General features: G+C 50.7%; 7 protein-coding genes and 2 non-coding genes across 9 annotated transcripts; 4 read left to right on the top strand and 5 right to left on the bottom strand.

The window, feature by feature from the left end:
- The first annotated feature begins 1,278 nt into the window (after positions 1 to 1,278).
- Positions 1,279 to 2,590, top strand: F5J12DRAFT_497256 (uncharacterized protein). The gene is made up of 5 exons (XM_051739719.1): positions 1,279 to 1,704; positions 1,762 to 1,849; positions 1,899 to 1,966; positions 2,021 to 2,162; positions 2,223 to 2,590. The coding sequence occupies exons 1-5, from the start codon at positions 1,396 to 1,398 to the stop codon at positions 2,360 to 2,362; spliced, it is 747 nt and encodes a 248-aa protein (XP_051602827.1). The 5' UTR covers positions 1,279 to 1,395; the 3' UTR covers positions 2,363 to 2,590.
- F5J12DRAFT_814673 (uncharacterized protein) lies at positions 2,440 to 3,990 on the top strand. Its single transcript, XM_051744997.1, has 4 exons — positions 2,440 to 2,656; positions 2,713 to 2,932; positions 2,992 to 3,337; positions 3,391 to 3,990. The coding sequence occupies exons 1-4, from the start codon at positions 2,474 to 2,476 to the stop codon at positions 3,701 to 3,703; spliced, it is 1,062 nt and encodes a 353-aa protein (XP_051602828.1). The 5' UTR covers positions 2,440 to 2,473; the 3' UTR covers positions 3,704 to 3,990.
- Positions 3,991 to 3,999: 9 nt separating this feature from the next.
- Positions 4,000 to 6,841, top strand: F5J12DRAFT_814679 (uncharacterized protein). Its single transcript, XM_051744998.1, has 2 exons — positions 4,000 to 4,209; positions 4,271 to 6,841. The coding sequence occupies exons 1-2, from the start codon at positions 4,098 to 4,100 to the stop codon at positions 6,490 to 6,492; spliced, it is 2,334 nt and encodes a 777-aa protein (XP_051602829.1). The 5' UTR covers positions 4,000 to 4,097; the 3' UTR covers positions 6,493 to 6,841.
- On the bottom strand, positions 6,842 to 10,137 carry F5J12DRAFT_814684 (P-loop containing nucleoside triphosphate hydrolase protein). Its single transcript, XM_051744999.1, has 14 exons — positions 9,733 to 10,137; positions 9,586 to 9,676; positions 9,405 to 9,503; positions 9,241 to 9,351; positions 9,030 to 9,133; positions 8,862 to 8,974; positions 8,652 to 8,803; positions 8,469 to 8,602; positions 8,368 to 8,420; positions 8,013 to 8,305; positions 7,701 to 7,945; positions 7,536 to 7,640; positions 7,391 to 7,468; positions 6,842 to 7,225 (listed from the first exon to the last, which is right to left on the bottom strand). Exons 1-14 carry the CDS (start codon positions 9,891 to 9,893, stop codon positions 6,916 to 6,918), a joined length of 2,049 nt encoding a protein of 682 aa, XP_051602830.1. The 5' UTR covers positions 9,894 to 10,137; the 3' UTR covers positions 6,842 to 6,915.
- Positions 10,138 to 10,319: 182 nt separating this feature from the next.
- On the bottom strand, positions 10,320 to 10,399 carry F5J12DRAFT_t71. Its single transcript has one exon. It is a non-coding gene; the product is annotated as a tRNA-Gln (tRNA).
- F5J12DRAFT_814689 (uncharacterized protein) lies at positions 10,357 to 12,612 on the bottom strand. The gene is made up of 5 exons (XM_051745000.1): positions 12,343 to 12,612; positions 12,169 to 12,282; positions 11,961 to 12,094; positions 10,759 to 11,834; positions 10,357 to 10,699 (listed from the first exon to the last, which is right to left on the bottom strand). The coding sequence occupies exons 1-5, from the start codon at positions 12,473 to 12,475 to the stop codon at positions 10,582 to 10,584; spliced, it is 1,575 nt and encodes a 524-aa protein (XP_051602831.1). The 5' UTR covers positions 12,476 to 12,612; the 3' UTR covers positions 10,357 to 10,581.
- A 60-nt stretch (positions 12,613 to 12,672) lies between these two features.
- On the bottom strand, positions 12,673 to 13,994 carry F5J12DRAFT_814694 (Oligosaccharyltransferase subunit Ribophorin II-domain-containing protein). The gene is made up of 4 exons (XM_051745001.1): positions 13,771 to 13,994; positions 13,513 to 13,714; positions 13,182 to 13,463; positions 12,673 to 13,132 (listed from the first exon to the last, which is right to left on the bottom strand). Exons 1-4 carry the CDS (start codon positions 13,899 to 13,901, stop codon positions 12,914 to 12,916), a joined length of 834 nt encoding a protein of 277 aa, XP_051602832.1. The 5' UTR covers positions 13,902 to 13,994; the 3' UTR covers positions 12,673 to 12,913.
- A 127-nt stretch (positions 13,995 to 14,121) lies between these two features.
- Positions 14,122 to 14,193, bottom strand: F5J12DRAFT_t70. Its single transcript has one exon. It is a non-coding gene; the product is annotated as a tRNA-Cys (tRNA).
- A 66-nt stretch (positions 14,194 to 14,259) lies between these two features.
- On the top strand, positions 14,260 to 15,376 carry F5J12DRAFT_814704 (uncharacterized protein). Its single transcript, XM_051745002.1, has 6 exons — positions 14,260 to 14,389; positions 14,445 to 14,472; positions 14,530 to 14,565; positions 14,620 to 14,697; positions 14,748 to 14,800; positions 14,875 to 15,376. Exons 1-6 carry the CDS (start codon positions 14,348 to 14,350, stop codon positions 15,157 to 15,159), a joined length of 522 nt encoding a protein of 173 aa, XP_051602833.1. The 5' UTR covers positions 14,260 to 14,347; the 3' UTR covers positions 15,160 to 15,376.
- The last annotated feature ends 110 nt before the right edge of the window (positions 15,377 to 15,486 follow it).

A 15,486-nucleotide genomic window follows, 5' to 3' on the forward strand; every position in this document is an offset into this window, starting at 1 on the left:
AGCACGTAGCCTTGGTATCGGAGCAGACAACTGTATCGATGTTGCGTTCGGATCTCAACACTGCGCGTGGAGAATTGGCTACTGTTCGTAAGAAGCTTGAGACGACGGACAAGGAACTCAGTGACACAAGAACAAATATTAAGAGAGTCGAGGACGAGGCGGAGGAACTAAAGGTTGCAAAGATGGCCGATGAAGATACGATTGCAGACCTTAAGACGCTGTACGAGAAGTTGAAGAGGATACAGGCGGAATGGGTGAACGAAGTAGACCAAAAGGTGTGTCCAAATGCCATCGTGCCATGTAGTTTTCGCTGACACACACCGTCTTTTAGTTCATGTCTGTGCAGTCGAAACCCGTCCAGGAGAGGACCAAGCGCGCAGTAGCATCGCAAATTTGATGACTGATTTACATAGGGCATGCATGACCCCCGACCTGCGAAGTCTCGTTTACATATGTTGAGTTTTCTTGGATATACAGTCGACTCCCTTATAACCCATACCCATTCGGGATAGGCCATAGGGTATGGGGTATGAGAGAGTATGGGTTTTCTAAGAGCTATTTGGGGGAAGTATGGGAATTTGGGAAATGGAAAAATGTATGGGTTATGAGGGAGTATTGATATTTTGACATCATATGTATCTATATCGATCGAAGATATTTACTGCTTTGGGGTTGAAGTACTCCTCCCCTCCTGTGAGATCTTGTTTTCATACTTTCAGTTTTTCTGGATATGATATTTCGACACTATATATGTACTGATCGTACATCAGTCAAGGATGTTTGCTGATTTGGGTTGCGGTCTTGGGGCCTCTCCGCCAGGCGGACCAAAGGCGATAGAAGACCATAGATATAGCTCCCTTGGGTCGAGGTATGAATCCGCTCATTTCTGACATCTGCGGTTGGCTGGGCAATGCCCCACTATGCGAGGTCAACGCAATCAATGCAGGATTTGCTGTTCAGTTACATTCGATCAAGAGGACCACCGCTCGGGCCCTTGACCGCTATTGGATTACGATATCTAATGGCAAATACTTCGTTCAAGCCACGCTCGCCAGGAGACTACATAATCTAGTGACCAACAAGAAGATCACCAAAAATTCTGTCATCGCAATCGATGGCTTTACTTGCTGTATCATTCAAAGCAAAAGGTGTTGTTGTTGATATCATCACCGATCTGTCATGACATAGGTATGAACTTTCGGGATTTTCATTATATTGGATCTACGTGTCATATTCCGGAAAGAAAAGAGGATAGGTAACCCGATCCCCTCATCATTACCACCAGTGGCTGCTCGGCCTGGAGTCACTTCACCAACACTCGCTGACGAAGCTCTACATTCTGACATCCCTGACTTAAGATGTGTTCCAGTTTGTCCTACTGCGCAAGGGAGATGGATGTGTTCTATCAAGTGTCTTGACATCTTCATGCGGGACTGGACCATCAGAGCTCGTGTCACAGGGAAGTCTGACATTCGACCCTACCAGTCGGGAGGAGGGGGGTGGATTTTCACCGTCACATTGGTGGACGAGTCTGAGGAAATCGGTGGAGTTGGCTTCAATGGTGCTGTCGATGCCATTTGCGACAAGCTGGACCCGGGAAATGTGTATTATATTTCACAAGCACGCGTGGTCGAGGCAAAGGAGAAATTACGAGCCTGGCGCAAATACGAACTGAGATTTGATAAGGACACAAAAGTGGAGAAGGTATTAGCTTACTGCGTTGCCGTGTCATTGGCTGACGTCGAAGGTAATTTATAACAGTGCCTGGAGCCGACCAGTATACCAATCAATAGGTATAACTTCATACCGATTGCGTCGCTCGGAGAATTGAAACCTGGTTCTTACTGTGGTATTTCTTCTAACTGTTGCCATAGAAGCATGTCAAATGTTGCATACAGATGTTATTGGTATATTGAAGGACATCGGCCCCCTGAGAAAGAGGCTTTGTGCAACCACTGGAAGAACGGTGAGCGTTCTCTCTCCATGCTAGCACCAATGCCATTCCCTACTTCCCTCGCAGGCCACTAATCGCCACCTTAACATTGTGGACAAGTCTCAGCATGTTGTCAGGGTTACACTGTGGGAAAAGCTGGCGGAAAGATTCCTTGCAGAAGACCTCTCGGTTGTCGCATCGAAGACCGTATGGGTCGGAGATTTTCGTGGTAAGTTCATGCTTATAGTCACCTATTTTATTTTTTTTTCCTTATGTGTAGTACCCTAAGGCAGATCACTAGAGATGAGAATTTTTAGCGTCATAACGGTTTCTCCGGACATTGAAGAGGCTCACCTCCTGCGCCAATGGTATGATGCCATTGGAGCAAACGCAACATTTCATTTTTACCCTAGCACATCGGTTTTGTGAAGTTTATCAACGACATAAGCTGTGGGGGCTTTCGGTTTTGTTAGGAAAGCATGTAGTATGTAGTCCTGTTGTCGTGCACGTGACGAAACGCGACCATTGAACGCGACGACGATGTCGACCCCCTCCGATGCAGTGAAACAACTCCAAGACAAGCTGGAAATCGCGAAACTACACATCCTCGATGCCCGCGCGGAACTGAAGTCCTATCACTTTGAAAGCCTTGACGACTCGACCTCTGGCGAGGGTGCACTCAGCGATCCAGCTATCATAGCCAGCGACGTCGTTGCACAAACTGTTCGTCCCCCCACAAGCCTGGCAGTCCGGTTGCAACCGTAACCATCTCATTGCAGCTGTTTCTGCGGAAACTCAAGTTTCAGTACTTGGAACAGAACGCGAAAGATAAGTATGTCAAGACCATCGTATCGGACGACGCTCCGCTCATAACCGCCGCCTCCAACGAGCAAATCCGCCTGCGAAATGAGGAGAAGAAACGAAAGTTGAAGGAAGCAAAAATGAAACTACTAGAGAAACAGCAAGACGTGCGGACGCTCGCTCCTCTGGTGGAGGAAGGTGTGTAGGCATTTATGGCTTTTCTTCCCTTTTACTGCCCACTACGCTTTGACCACAAGACTATCAAAAAGCACGTTCCCTCACATCTCTCGGAACGTCACTCTCAGCCAAGATTCTAGATGCGAAACTGGCGCTCACTCGACTGCGGCAAGCTCATCCTCAGCCACGCTTAACCATTGCCACAGCGACTGCCACGCTCGACGAGCAGGTTACACAAATGCAAGCTCTGGACGATGAACTACAAGGTTTGGAGAAGGGGATAGACGAATCCAAGGGGAAGATAAAGGCCGGAATGCGAGAAGTAGAACGACTAAGGGGGGTGGAGAAAGAACGCATTGCAGAACTCGAGCTTGTTGGTAAAGAATGCGGCGATGAGGACCCGGGACTAGGCAAATTTTATGATTGGTTAGTGCTTCAGCTTATCTGGGCCGCGTGGGGCCTCATTGAACTACTCGCAGGCTACAAGTAGGGTTGGCTGCCCATCGTTCTCTGCTATCTGTCGAGTCTCCTCGCGCGGAATCGGAGAACGAGCTGCGTCTAACTTATCACATCACCTCGCCCTTTTCAAAAGTTCCACAACAATTGATATTGACACTGCTCTCTGTCCCCAATACCCGGCAACTGGCATCTGCTAGCGCACACTTGGATGGCGTGGAAATAGACCTGGGAGACATCATACATGCTGCCGTCCAAGCCAATGACCCTTCAAGTCTTGTGTGGGCTGTCTACGCTTGGGTGAAAGAAAGGGAATCACAGTCAGTAACTTCGTAGCATGCGACATTTTTGCTCACTTGGCATGCTTGGCGTGTGGGTCCGTGGGTTTACGAGGGTGACCCATAGCTAGTGGGTAAATCGCAAATTCAGCGGGTTGACGTGGGGGGCTTCGCCTGTCGGGTGAAGTGTATCAGCGGCCACCGATTTTGACGTGTCCACCGCACGTGGGGATTCAGGAATCTCTGGTCGTTGGCCTCTCCACCTCCTGTGTCGAAAAATAAAATATTTAATTTTGTTTTCAGTTTTTTTATTGATTAGCTTATCATATCATAATTCCATTAACGAATGCCTTGCCTTGCCTGCCCAAGCAAAAAGCCCTGACTGAGACCCAAAGCATTTCGACTCACCCGACCTCGTGTCCTCTGCTCCCAACGACATCCGAGTCTCAGCCATGCCAGTGACAGAAAAACAGAGCACAGCTGAAAGAATGTCAGACCACGATAAGGATGCCGATCCCGACAGAGAAAAGTCGGGCAAATCAAAGTCCTCTTCCTCTTCAAAACGTACGTTTTCATTGACCACCGGTGTCCGTACTCGCACATCCTAAACCCGTCGAACATCCAGAGAAAGATTTATCCCATGTTCCTTGCAAATTCTTCAAAGTTGGCGCTTGCACAGCGGGTTCCTCTTGCCCCTTCTCCCATGTTGTTCCGGAACCTGGTCAAACCAAGGACGTCTGTGCGTGGTTTATCAAGGGAAATTGTAAATTCGGGCACAAATGCGCACTCGCACATGTACTTCCGGGTCAGAGTATGTCTATGGACAGGAAAAATAAGAAGGCTGCCCAGTTAGCCGCGAACGGCGGCGTGAATGCTGGCGCAAGTGGTGGGGGAGGTAAAGGCTCGAAAAAGAAGGACGGTCCGAGTGGACAGCCAGTTGATGGTGGTTCGGGTAAGGGGACGCCTGTTCATGGACGTCCAGGCCTTCTCTCTGGATCGACTGCACCGACACGTGCTACCTCGTCTCGCCCACCGATCTCCATGCCCCTGAAAGCCACCATTTCTCCCTCTGCACCGGCACCACCGCTCAAAGACACAGACTTTGCGGCGTTTGTGCTTCAGGACGACGATGACACAACCACAGCTAACGGGCCCGCTGACACTTCCGATGCTGTGGACTTCGCCGAGTCTACTAAAGGGCAAGCTGACAACGAGGATGAATCCGGACCTTCCTCCGCAAATCCTTCTGTACCGTCCGACTCCCCTACAGATGCCAGGAATCCCTCTCCGCCAACACTTCCTGTCAGTGTGCCCAGTGCCCCCCGTAGACCCATTCTCTCTGCGGAAGCCTCGGACCTTGGTCCAATAGGATCTCCTCCACGAGGTTCATTGCTCGCTCATTCACCTTTGTCGAAAGACCCTGTGCCATCCACCTTCCATGCTCAGACATCTTTGCTCACTGAGACAAGGAATCGCCTTGGGTCCGGACAAGGAGGTATAGCGTCGTCGCTTGGTTCCACCCACCCGCCCGCATGGAAAACGGAGCTTGGCCCAGTTCCTTCCCAGGTATTGACTGCCAAGACAACAATGGATGTTACTGTGGGTCTGAAGATCACACGGGCGGAGAAGGACCGCGACCGAGACGGCACTAGTTCTGAGGAGGATTTGGAGGAGTTTCTACCATCCTCCCTTACTGACCTACTCACACCTTCTGAGCGCTCCCGCCGCATGTCTCGCACTCACTCCAATTCTTCCCGTCCAACAAACCTGGGCGACATGTCGTCACCCCTTCACCCCCAGCATAACTCCCAAAATCAGAGTCACCAGCCGCACCACCGCTACTCTCGCTCTGTACCAGCACCTTCGCTTCTTGGCGACGTCAAGTCGATTTGGGCGGACCGTGCAGCCCCAAATAATGGGTTGCCTGGATCTCCTGACACGCATGCTTTCGGTGTGGGCACGATCGGCTCGGGTACACCGAGCTCTCTCAAGTCAAACGGCTTTGGAGCACCAGGTTCCGGTTTAGGCGGACCAAGTGCGACAACCGGGTCTCCGTTTGGGGCATCCCCCTTTTCGGATGATCTCCACTCGCCATCACCATCCTTGCTTGCGCCTTCTAATGCATCCGCTGCATTCCTTCCAGGTCTTCACCACTACTACTCTAAGATGAACGCGGCTAATGCACGCGTGCCTTCAAATACGAACGGACTGGGAGTTGGTGGAGGTTTGGGTGGATTAAGTGGACTGAGCCGGTCTCCCCTCTCGAACACTCCTCTGCACACACCTGCTATCGATGAAGGGCGAGCGGGCACCGGTGCTGGTGCCGGTCTTGGAGAGTCATTATCTCCATCTATCCGAGCTCTCCAGGCTCACGCACCAGGGCAGAGTCTTCCTCAGGGTCTCGCAGCGGGTTACTCCCGTATCCACGCGCTCCCAGTTGCAGTGTCCCCCGGGTCCCTTGGAACGTCCGCCGGTGGTGTTGCGCTCAGCCCTGGTCAGGGACAAATACCTTTCGGGACCAACGCAGGTTCAAGCACGGGATTGGGTGTGGGACAAGACTGGCTCTCCAACCACTCTCACGTTCTGACAGAAACCTTTTCGCACCTCTCCCTTTCGTCTCGCCAGGAAACAACATCCACCCCATCTCCTGGTCCTGTCCCATTGCCGTCCTCCATGGCAGGACTTGACTCTATGTTCTCCCGTCTCCCGACAGCACACTCGCCTCGTCGTACGTCGCCACAGTCGGCGACGAACAATGATAGGCACTGGCACAAGCACGGGGCATTCAGCCCATTAGGTCAACCAGTAACAACCGCGGATGATGACGACCTCTTCAATATGGAGTAGGAACCCACGCGGAAAATAAATCAATGACTGGCACACACAAGTGCCTTAAAACTTGGAAGTAAAGAACGATGCTACGAATGTACGTATTTACCGGTTACCGGCAATAATTCCGACGAGTCGGTCGGATACCTATCAGCCATCTATGGTTTTGGCTACTGTAACGTATCCTTACGATCCAAAATGTGTTGCCTTTCTTTCACGGTGGTGGTGTTGATATTTATACCATTCGTTGTGTTCTCACTTGTATGATCTAATCTTAAGTATTGAATACCTTCTGCCGCCTCCCGAGTGAAAAGGATTTATGCAGTAGCCGTATCATTGCACACGGTAATATAATACACAAATAAAACTCAACCAGACGGTATCAGGCACCCAGGAATCCTCCCTCTCCCGGATCATGTAACACCTTATAACCTTGACGCCCTAGTGTTCTACCTTGATCTCGCACTTGGACTTTTTCGCCGGTGTCTCCAGGTTCATTGCTTGACCCTCATATTCCTCTTCCTTCACCTTGCCGAATATCCCTGTCGAATTGGCTTCTCCAGCGCCGTCTCCACTCCTTCTTTCCCCGTCATCCGTTGTAGTCTGAACGACCGAGTCGTGATCCACGGAAGGGCCTTCGTGGGTACGGTCGATGGCGATTTTGCGCTTTTTCCCCCTGACCTTGCGCGATTTCTTCGGCGAAGGGATGAACTCCTTCCCGTTCTTGACCGCCCACTCGATTTCAAGGACTCTACAGCGTGCAACGGTCCAGTCGACGTACATATTCATTCGTGCGGACGATGGAACAGCACCGATGCACATGCGGGAAAGAAACCATAAGAGAAAAATAAGTCAGAATTAGGTTCCACTCATGCACAATTTACATAGAAAAACATTGATGATGAAAAGTATCCACCTCTCTCTGAGTTTGATATTATCCGGGACATATGTCTCGGCCTTGCGGTAAAGTTCGAGGGCCACGTCAAGATCGCCCCTGTCCGAGGTTTTGATCAGATCAAGTGCAAACAGTAGCGAGAAGTCAAGATGAAAAAAGAACCAACTTTTCAGAGTGAGCTCGTGCAAGGGCTACATATGCACGTCCGGTCTTCTTCCTGGAAGAGGGCGAGAGGACATCTGCAAGCTGCAGCTCCTTGTTTCCGCGCTCACTACCACAATATAAGCGCTTGCATTTGACGGACAATTCCCATGACTGAATGAAAACGCACTACTTCTGTTCGAGCTCCGCAAGTCTTGCGCGGAGCTCTTCGTCCAAGTCGCGATGTCGCTTCAGCAATGGAGTCAACACACCAGGTGGTAACTTCTGCTCTGCTGCTTTCTCCCTTTCGGCTGCTTGTTTCTCCATGATTGCAATATTCTCCTTCTCTTGTTCAAGGCGAGCCTGCTCCTCTCGCTCGCGTTCTTCACGCTCCTTGAGGCGCCGTGCGACTTCGGCCTCCACTGCCCTTGCAATCTGGTACAAGTTTCGGCCGTCAGATTGGCCAACAAAAGGAAATTCCGGAATGTGTGTAGGTACTCACTCTTTCGTCAATTTCCTTGTCAGTCAACTGTACGGCGAGTTCCGGCTTTGCGAGAATCGACGAATGGCGAGAAGAGGGCCTGGAGTGGCCTGGAGGTAAGAGCCCTGTACCCACGTTACTTGGACGAGGAACCCGTGACGGGCGCGGACCTCTAGTTGGACCGACTACCGCGGTGGTCATCACTGCGGTGGTAGAGGAAGCATGTACTGGAACAGAATTAAGGATGGCGGGTGCAAGTTTGGGTGGAGGTGGCTGAACGGCAGCAAAGTGTGGTTTGGGTTGTGGTCGGTTGTCTAAAGACGTAAAAATGCCTCAATCTATGAGAAAGGTACAAAGTCAAGAGGAAAGTACACACCGCGCTCGTTGACGACGGGCCTGTTCTCAACATTCTTCGTACGCACAGCAAAACTGGAAAAGCATTAGCTAATCGGTTATCACTCAAGAGCAAAACCGTACTTGAGGGTATTTAATGTATCCTGTCTGAATTTAACTCCGGGTGCTATGTTACATATCAGCAGTCCAATAGAGGAACCGCCCAATGCATCTTGTAGGATTCGAGTGAGTTTGGAATTGCGGTATGGTATGCGAGCCTAATTTCATGAGTCGAATGACAACGTCCACTCGACAATAACTACGCACCGCTCCTTGGTTGAGCGCATGAACAACCTGGCCCAGAACACTCAGGCTCTTGTTGATAGCAGCTGATTCCGCCATACGGGTTGGGTCATTTCCGGTGAGTTTGTTGTTCTCGGAACCGGCCAAATCGACGAGGTTGATTTTGCCTGTGAGAGCTGGCCGCGGCACACTCGTTTCAAATGCATGGTGCTAATCGTTGTGCAGTGTACTCACTCTTCTGGGCAGTCGAGTCTGTCATTGTTACTTCGAGAGTAAGGACTGCATGTGAACGAGAGGAAGCACGATTAAGATTTGTTGCACCAACGGAACGGTGCCGAGAGGCCCGTCTGCAAAGTTCAGCTCAGTTCACGTCGCTATGAACGAGGCCATAACCCAACATACGAATATATTGTGTCAAACTCTTCCACGGATTCAATGGGTAGCGACGTTAAATTTGCAACAAACACCTGGCCGGCGTCGTTCTCCCGCACCGGAAGTTTCGGAGCCTGACCACAGATAAATTAATCTCCCGTGTCCAACAAATTTCTGAGGTTCCACCTCATGACGCGAAAGGCACGTGCAGAAAAAAAAAAAAAAAAAAAGAAGTGCTCACTGTGTCTCGATTGACAAAAAGATCGTAGACCTCGTCTTTGTATATTTCCATGTAGGATACAGAAAGCTCAACTCTGGACTTCTGGAGGGAAGCCTTTTGTTGAAACATTGCCTACAGCACAGTTTTCATAAACAGAGGGGTAAAGGCATTTGATAAAGACAGACCTCCACGACACGAGGAATAACTCCAGCTTCTGCCTTGGTACCTTGCATCGTATGAGTCTTGCCGGACGAAGTGACGCCATATGCGAAAATGGTCACCGTCTACAAGTGGTTCGAGAGTGAGGGTTAGAATACAAGCGTCCTAGGATAAGCCTCGACGAGAAATATCTATGGAAATACGTACAACACCGCTGTAAACAACGTCGATCAGTGGTCGTACGTCGCGTTCGAAAATCTCTTCTTGTGTGGAATTCTGGTCATAGCAAGACGAAAGGCTGCATTGAGAATCAGAACATGATAGTTCAAAACCTCAAGGGATGGAGGGGCTTACGGAAAATTGAATATTTGCGACAAATCACGAGGATTAGGAACACTTATACAGGACAGACTCCCGGGCGTATGGGAAACTTGTATGCCCTCGTCGTCGATCTCGTGCGGCAACCGTGGTCGAACGCGAGCTGCAATCTTGATTCTGTGGGTGGCAGTGGCCATGAAATGGAAAGTCCTAGATTATGATGACGGTATGTATGTGAATCGGTGAGATGACCAAGCGTGTGCACGATGATTGAGCAGTCTGGGGAAGTTGCCCAGGTCAGAACGGTAGCAAAGGTGATCGCTGTCAAAACTTGTCAAAGGCGCCGCCTCTCCTGTTCTCGTTTCTACCTGTAACGAAGATATGCTGGTTAAGTTCGCTGAAAGCCAAACAGTGGCTGGACCTGTGAACAATGATAAGTACAGAGAAGGTGAACTCGTCTTCCGACCAACTTGGACGCGTAGCGATCACGTGATCGCGTACCTTGCAGAATTCCTTCACAACGGTTAATACCAAGGTTGCGAGGGCGAAATACTGAGCACCTGCAATGTATATAATGCTTGGCCTATCCAGCCCCCAGGCAATTGGCGAAAAAGAAAAGTTACAGGTCCTGCCAGGATTCGAACCTGGGTTTCAGGAAAGCTGGAATCAGAATCCTGAGTGATAACCGCTACACTACAAGACCCTTAACCGTCTGCATGTCTTATATAAGCACAAGCCGCAGCTATATACAAATCTACATAATAACGGAGTCATCATAAGCGCCGTATCAAAATAATATCAAGCCATTGGACGTGACACCAGGGTGATAAATAGCTATGGTCGCCAATATCCAAGGGTATTCGAAACATCCATCAAAACGAACCATCAGGTCTTGAAAATCCTCAAAAGGCGTGCCTCCGTGACTATCCGTGTACGACATAATGGACATTCCCTTGAGCTCTGCATGACCAGGTCAGAACATTCACGACACATGGCAAGATGTCTGCAGTAAATGAGGGTCAGAAACTCAGATTATCCAAGTAACTGGAAGGGCCAGCATACCCGCAATCAACGACGGCAATGTTTGCATCTGCATCTTGACAGACGACGCACAAACCAGAGCGATCCGCATCCAGGTGTTTACTTTGCTGCGACTTGCCCTTCGAATGCGTCGAATCAGTCGACGCGTGTGACTGGGACTGTGGCCCCGATGGCTGTGGTGTAATTGGTCGTGGTCTCGCGCCCGTGTCAGTCTCAGGTGCCGAAGAATGTCCTCCACCATCCCCGCCAGTTCGTTCATGCCCACTCATACCAAACTCATCGTAGATGTGGTCATTGTCATAGTCAGGAAACTCGTGTCCTGGGTTTGCAGGTCCTGGCCGCGCATCACGCCACTCAGTATCAATATCTTCATAATAGTCTTCGTCATTGTCACCGTCCACCCTTCTTCTTTCCTCCTCCAAGAATATCCAAACCCGGTCCACCAAGTCCTCTTTCTCGCAGACACCGGGTGGTATCCTTACACGTGCTTCCCATAGAATCTTCTTAAGCATGGCTACCGATAACCCTGCTATCGCAGAACGAGACTGGGTGAGCAACGTCTCAAGTGGAGGTGGGGTGCAGGGTGCAGCGGATGCGGGCGGGGGTGGGGCAGGGGGAGGTGGGGTTGGACGGTCGGAAGCAGGATGATTTTGTCGAGAGAAACTGGTAGTGCGAGATTGTCCATGTGGCGCTTGAGACCGTGAGTTACTTGAAGTTCGCGGGGAACCAGAATTCGAGGGGTGAGATGCCGCTCGAGCTCTTCCACCGCTCGCGGGTGCGGATCGCGAAGCATACGGCCTACGATTTGCTTCTGGATGACCATACACTTCATCAAGATCCGGGCGAGGGAACGGTTGCGCTCGCGAGTTAACACTGTGACTAGTTGTGCTGTTCGGTGTACGACTGGTGTTCCCTGCGTGATTTGAGCCAGTCCTGGAGGAGGCGGGAGGCGGATTGTTTGACGTGCCACGATTGAATAAGTTCCGAGCATACGCTGCCGCAGAATGATGGGAAGGGCCACCCCGGCTGGCATACTTCGGCACCGCGTGCTTTCGGTAGTGTGCCTCATTTGCCGCTGGGAGACATCCTTGTGGTGTCTGGTGGCGAAGAAAAAATAAGAGATGGTGTTAGACTACATTATGTCTCAAAGAAACCGAAGAGGAGAGACAAAAGAGTCGCGTGCACTAGCCACTACACAGGATGACAACTGCAAGAAGACGAACCCGAGTGGCTATCAACGCGTCAACGATGTCGTTCTTGTCCACTGCTCCCTTGATCGGAATGTTGTAGGCATCGACGTAGCGCCTGAGTTTAGAAAGAGGCAGGGTCCTAAGCTGGTTCTTCCCAAGAGAAGTTACTAAATTCCGCACAACATATATCGTAAATGAATGATAGGACCACATGAGCAACATGTAGAACGTTTACACGTACCATTCAGTAATTCGATGCAGTACGCACACACGTGGGCAAGATCATACCCGCGCACTGGGGCAGGGCGAGGCATTAGGGCCTGATAGTCCGTACAGTTGGTACAGTAGGTATATCCTGAGGTATAGAGATCTGTTAAGGTGCGTGTTTCGTACAGAGGCGGGAATGACGACATACCGCAATGCATGCATTTCCTCTGCCGATTGAAGACAATACCGAACTCCTTTCCACATTTCCTGCATGTACTGGCCTCAGGTAGCGAGGGAGGCGGAGGCGGTCCACTGAGAAGGGGTAGTCCCTGACGACTCATGGCAGCCACCGGTTGGGTCAACCCACAGCAGATTCCAGAAAGATTCTTTGCTTATGTCTCTAGCCTCGTACGAGCTGAGTTCGCTCGGCTACCAGTGAGGCGATGGTGGTGGTAAGATAACAAGATGGGCTGAGGCACTAGTCTGGACGGCTATATCGGATCACGTCAGGTGAACTTTCAGTGCCCCTTATCCAGCGCAGCACTTTCCGGAACATTCACTGGGCATGCCTACAACAATTAATTGTTGTTACAGTAATGCGGTTCAGCGCGCATTCTCGAGGTACAATCTTCCCCTGATCAGTCGCATCGAGCACTGCCGCAGATGTCACACATTCGAGACTCATGGCGAAAAGCAGCAGTCTAAGCCAGTCGCAGGTAGGAATGCAAGTCCAAAGAGTGACAACATATGAATGTTGCATTTACACTGATCCGCTATACTCAGTTTTGCCCTGTCCTCCATTCTCCCGTTGCCGCTAGTGCCGTCTTACCGGCAAAGATAGTCGGTACAGCGAGGATCCCCCCATAAAGCAAAACTTGGCCAAGCTTGAGGTCCACCCAATACCAGCAAAGAAGGGCTTCAAAAGCGCCAAGCAGAACAGTGAAGGGGATGATACGGGGAGAGAACAGATGTGGCACCCGCACACCTATTTTGCTCCACTGTGCAAGGCATTAAAGGCAAAGCGCTTCGCGTTCTGGACAAACTCACCAAACCAAGTAAGACCAGCCACGGCGAGAGTACGAGAGCCGCAAATACCGCTGACACGAATTTTGGAGGGAGCTTCTGTTCGGGACGGAAAGTGTGGTGAATTAGTGGCAGCTCGTGGAACTTGGCCTCGTCGGGGTGTGGTGCTGGCGTGTACGATGACGGCACGTAGAGGTCAAATAGATCAAATGTCGTAGGTTCGTGTACGAATGAACCAAGTATGAGGGATACCTCCAGCGGGTGATCGGTAGTGGGTGGCAAAGATGCCGGAGGGCGTGCCATATTCTTCTGGCGCATTAGTTCAAGTACTTGGCACCCATAACTGGGAACAGACCAGTTCAAATTTGGCCTTGCCTCCCGGAGTGACTCGGACAGGTTGTATGCCTTCCTCTCCGGAGACACTGTCATAGAAGCGAAGGAATGTCTGGTGAGGTTGCACACCCTTGCCCTCGCTCTTTTCTGTTATCTGGAACGTGAGCTTCAACGTGTCGGAGGGTTCGAGCTTCAAGGGCTCTGGTTTTTCCGTGAGCGAGAGACTGTTGGGACGTGTTGTCAGGTGCTGCGGGATATCGAACGGTTCTAGTACACATACGTATCCGCACGCAGCTGGGCTGCTGTTGAAGAGGTTATGGTGAACCGGGGGTTCTGAAGCGACAGGGAACCAGCATGGACACAGACGGCAAGAAGTAGCCAAGTGAAGTGAAGTGCAATGCGGGGTACCATGGTTGAGGAGAATGTCTGATGCTTCCGTTCCGCGTTGACGTGTCACTGAAATATTTATGACCGCCAAAGCAAGTGAACAAAAAAAGAACAACTTCGAAAGTCAAACACAAGGCTCTAGTGTACATGTCTACATATCCCTTTCCATAGCTTTCCACTTGTTACAGTTCAGTAGGCCAGTAATGCAGCGGCGGAGAGCCGGCAGGTTGGGAGATAAAAAAGAAGGCCCCACCGTGGTTCGAACACGGGACCGCACGATCTGCAATCGTATGCTCTACCACTGAGCTATAAGGCCTTGCTGTGCAGAGCTGCAGTCTTCGTGCTGAATTCGGCACGGAGAGACTATACCCCCACGGAGCCACTCTCTTCCTTGACCATTCGGTCCGGCCGGTCTATCGGGGCCGCTAACACAGAAATTCACAGCTTCCACATTTTGAAAACAAGCGAACATGTCCTTCCTACGGAGTATGTGGCAACGGTGCTTCTGGCGAGTAAGTCAGGCCACGTCTAAGCCAATAGCGTCTCCATTTTGACGTGTCAAGGAAGCCATATCTTGTAGGCAAAGACTTAGAAGGTACATGGCTGCATGATGGCGCAGTTGCGTTCGGGCTGCGCTAATAGATTCCTTCAGGAAATCGATATTTCGAGTTCCCTAACCGGGGGGGCGGTCAGTCAGTCATACCAATTTGCCCTGTCCTGCTCGTTTACACAGCCGTGATAGATCGTCCAAAACGCATTATACAGTACACCAGCGACGATGATATGTTGGCTTACGTTGCTAGTGGGAAACGCTTACCAGGTACCAGAATTCTTTGGTGCTCTCATTCAAAAAAGCTGATGGCCTGGTAGTGCAATGGTCATCTTGGTTGACCTATACTAGACGTGACGCTCCGACAATAGAGGTATGCTATATTGCTAATCAGTCTATCACTTCGTCATCGGACATCACAACGCATTTGTTGGCATGCATGGATAGGAGGTTCAGGCGGACTTAGCATATCGGAAACGGGTACAAATGAACGCTGCCAGACTCGAGGCGAAGGAAAAGGAAGAGCGCGCTCGCCTGGCATCTCAGACTGCTTTTCAGCTTTCGCATGCGCTGAGGGCTGGCATACCGAAACACGTGGAGCCTCCTTTGGATCCCAAAAAAGCACAATCGGACCGCCGGGAACCAGACACGAAGGCGTATGACCCATGGGCAACTGCCAATAAAACTCCCGAAGCACCACAATCGTGGACTCCAACAGCTCGTCACAGGTAACAGCCAGAGATGTCGTGTGGCTCGGTGGCCTTCTGCTAGGAGGTTTCTCTGTTGGCGACCTAACGGGACTACATTTTTATACCCCAACTACGGCAGTTTCGTCTTCAAATAGATCTGACGCCTGTGTCAGAGTCGATATTCTGCAATAATTTCTGATGATTATAATCGCGCTCTTTGGTATGCTAGCAGTTTGCCCGTTCATCAGCGAGCATTAGTGCAACCACCTGAGATATGCTGCTTAGGCGGTTCACCCATTGGCGTCATACAAGCGTCATACTCAAGCTCGGCGATCGCCGGATCTTCTCCGGCGATTGCCGTCGACAGTCC

The sequence above is a fragment of the Pisolithus orientalis genome, assembly GCF_024613125.1.
Source record: "Pisolithus orientalis strain OTSU chromosome Unknown F5J12scaffold_6, whole genome shotgun sequence".
In the NCBI taxonomy this organism is placed as follows: domain Eukaryota; kingdom Fungi; phylum Basidiomycota; class Agaricomycetes; order Boletales; family Pisolithaceae; genus Pisolithus; species Pisolithus orientalis.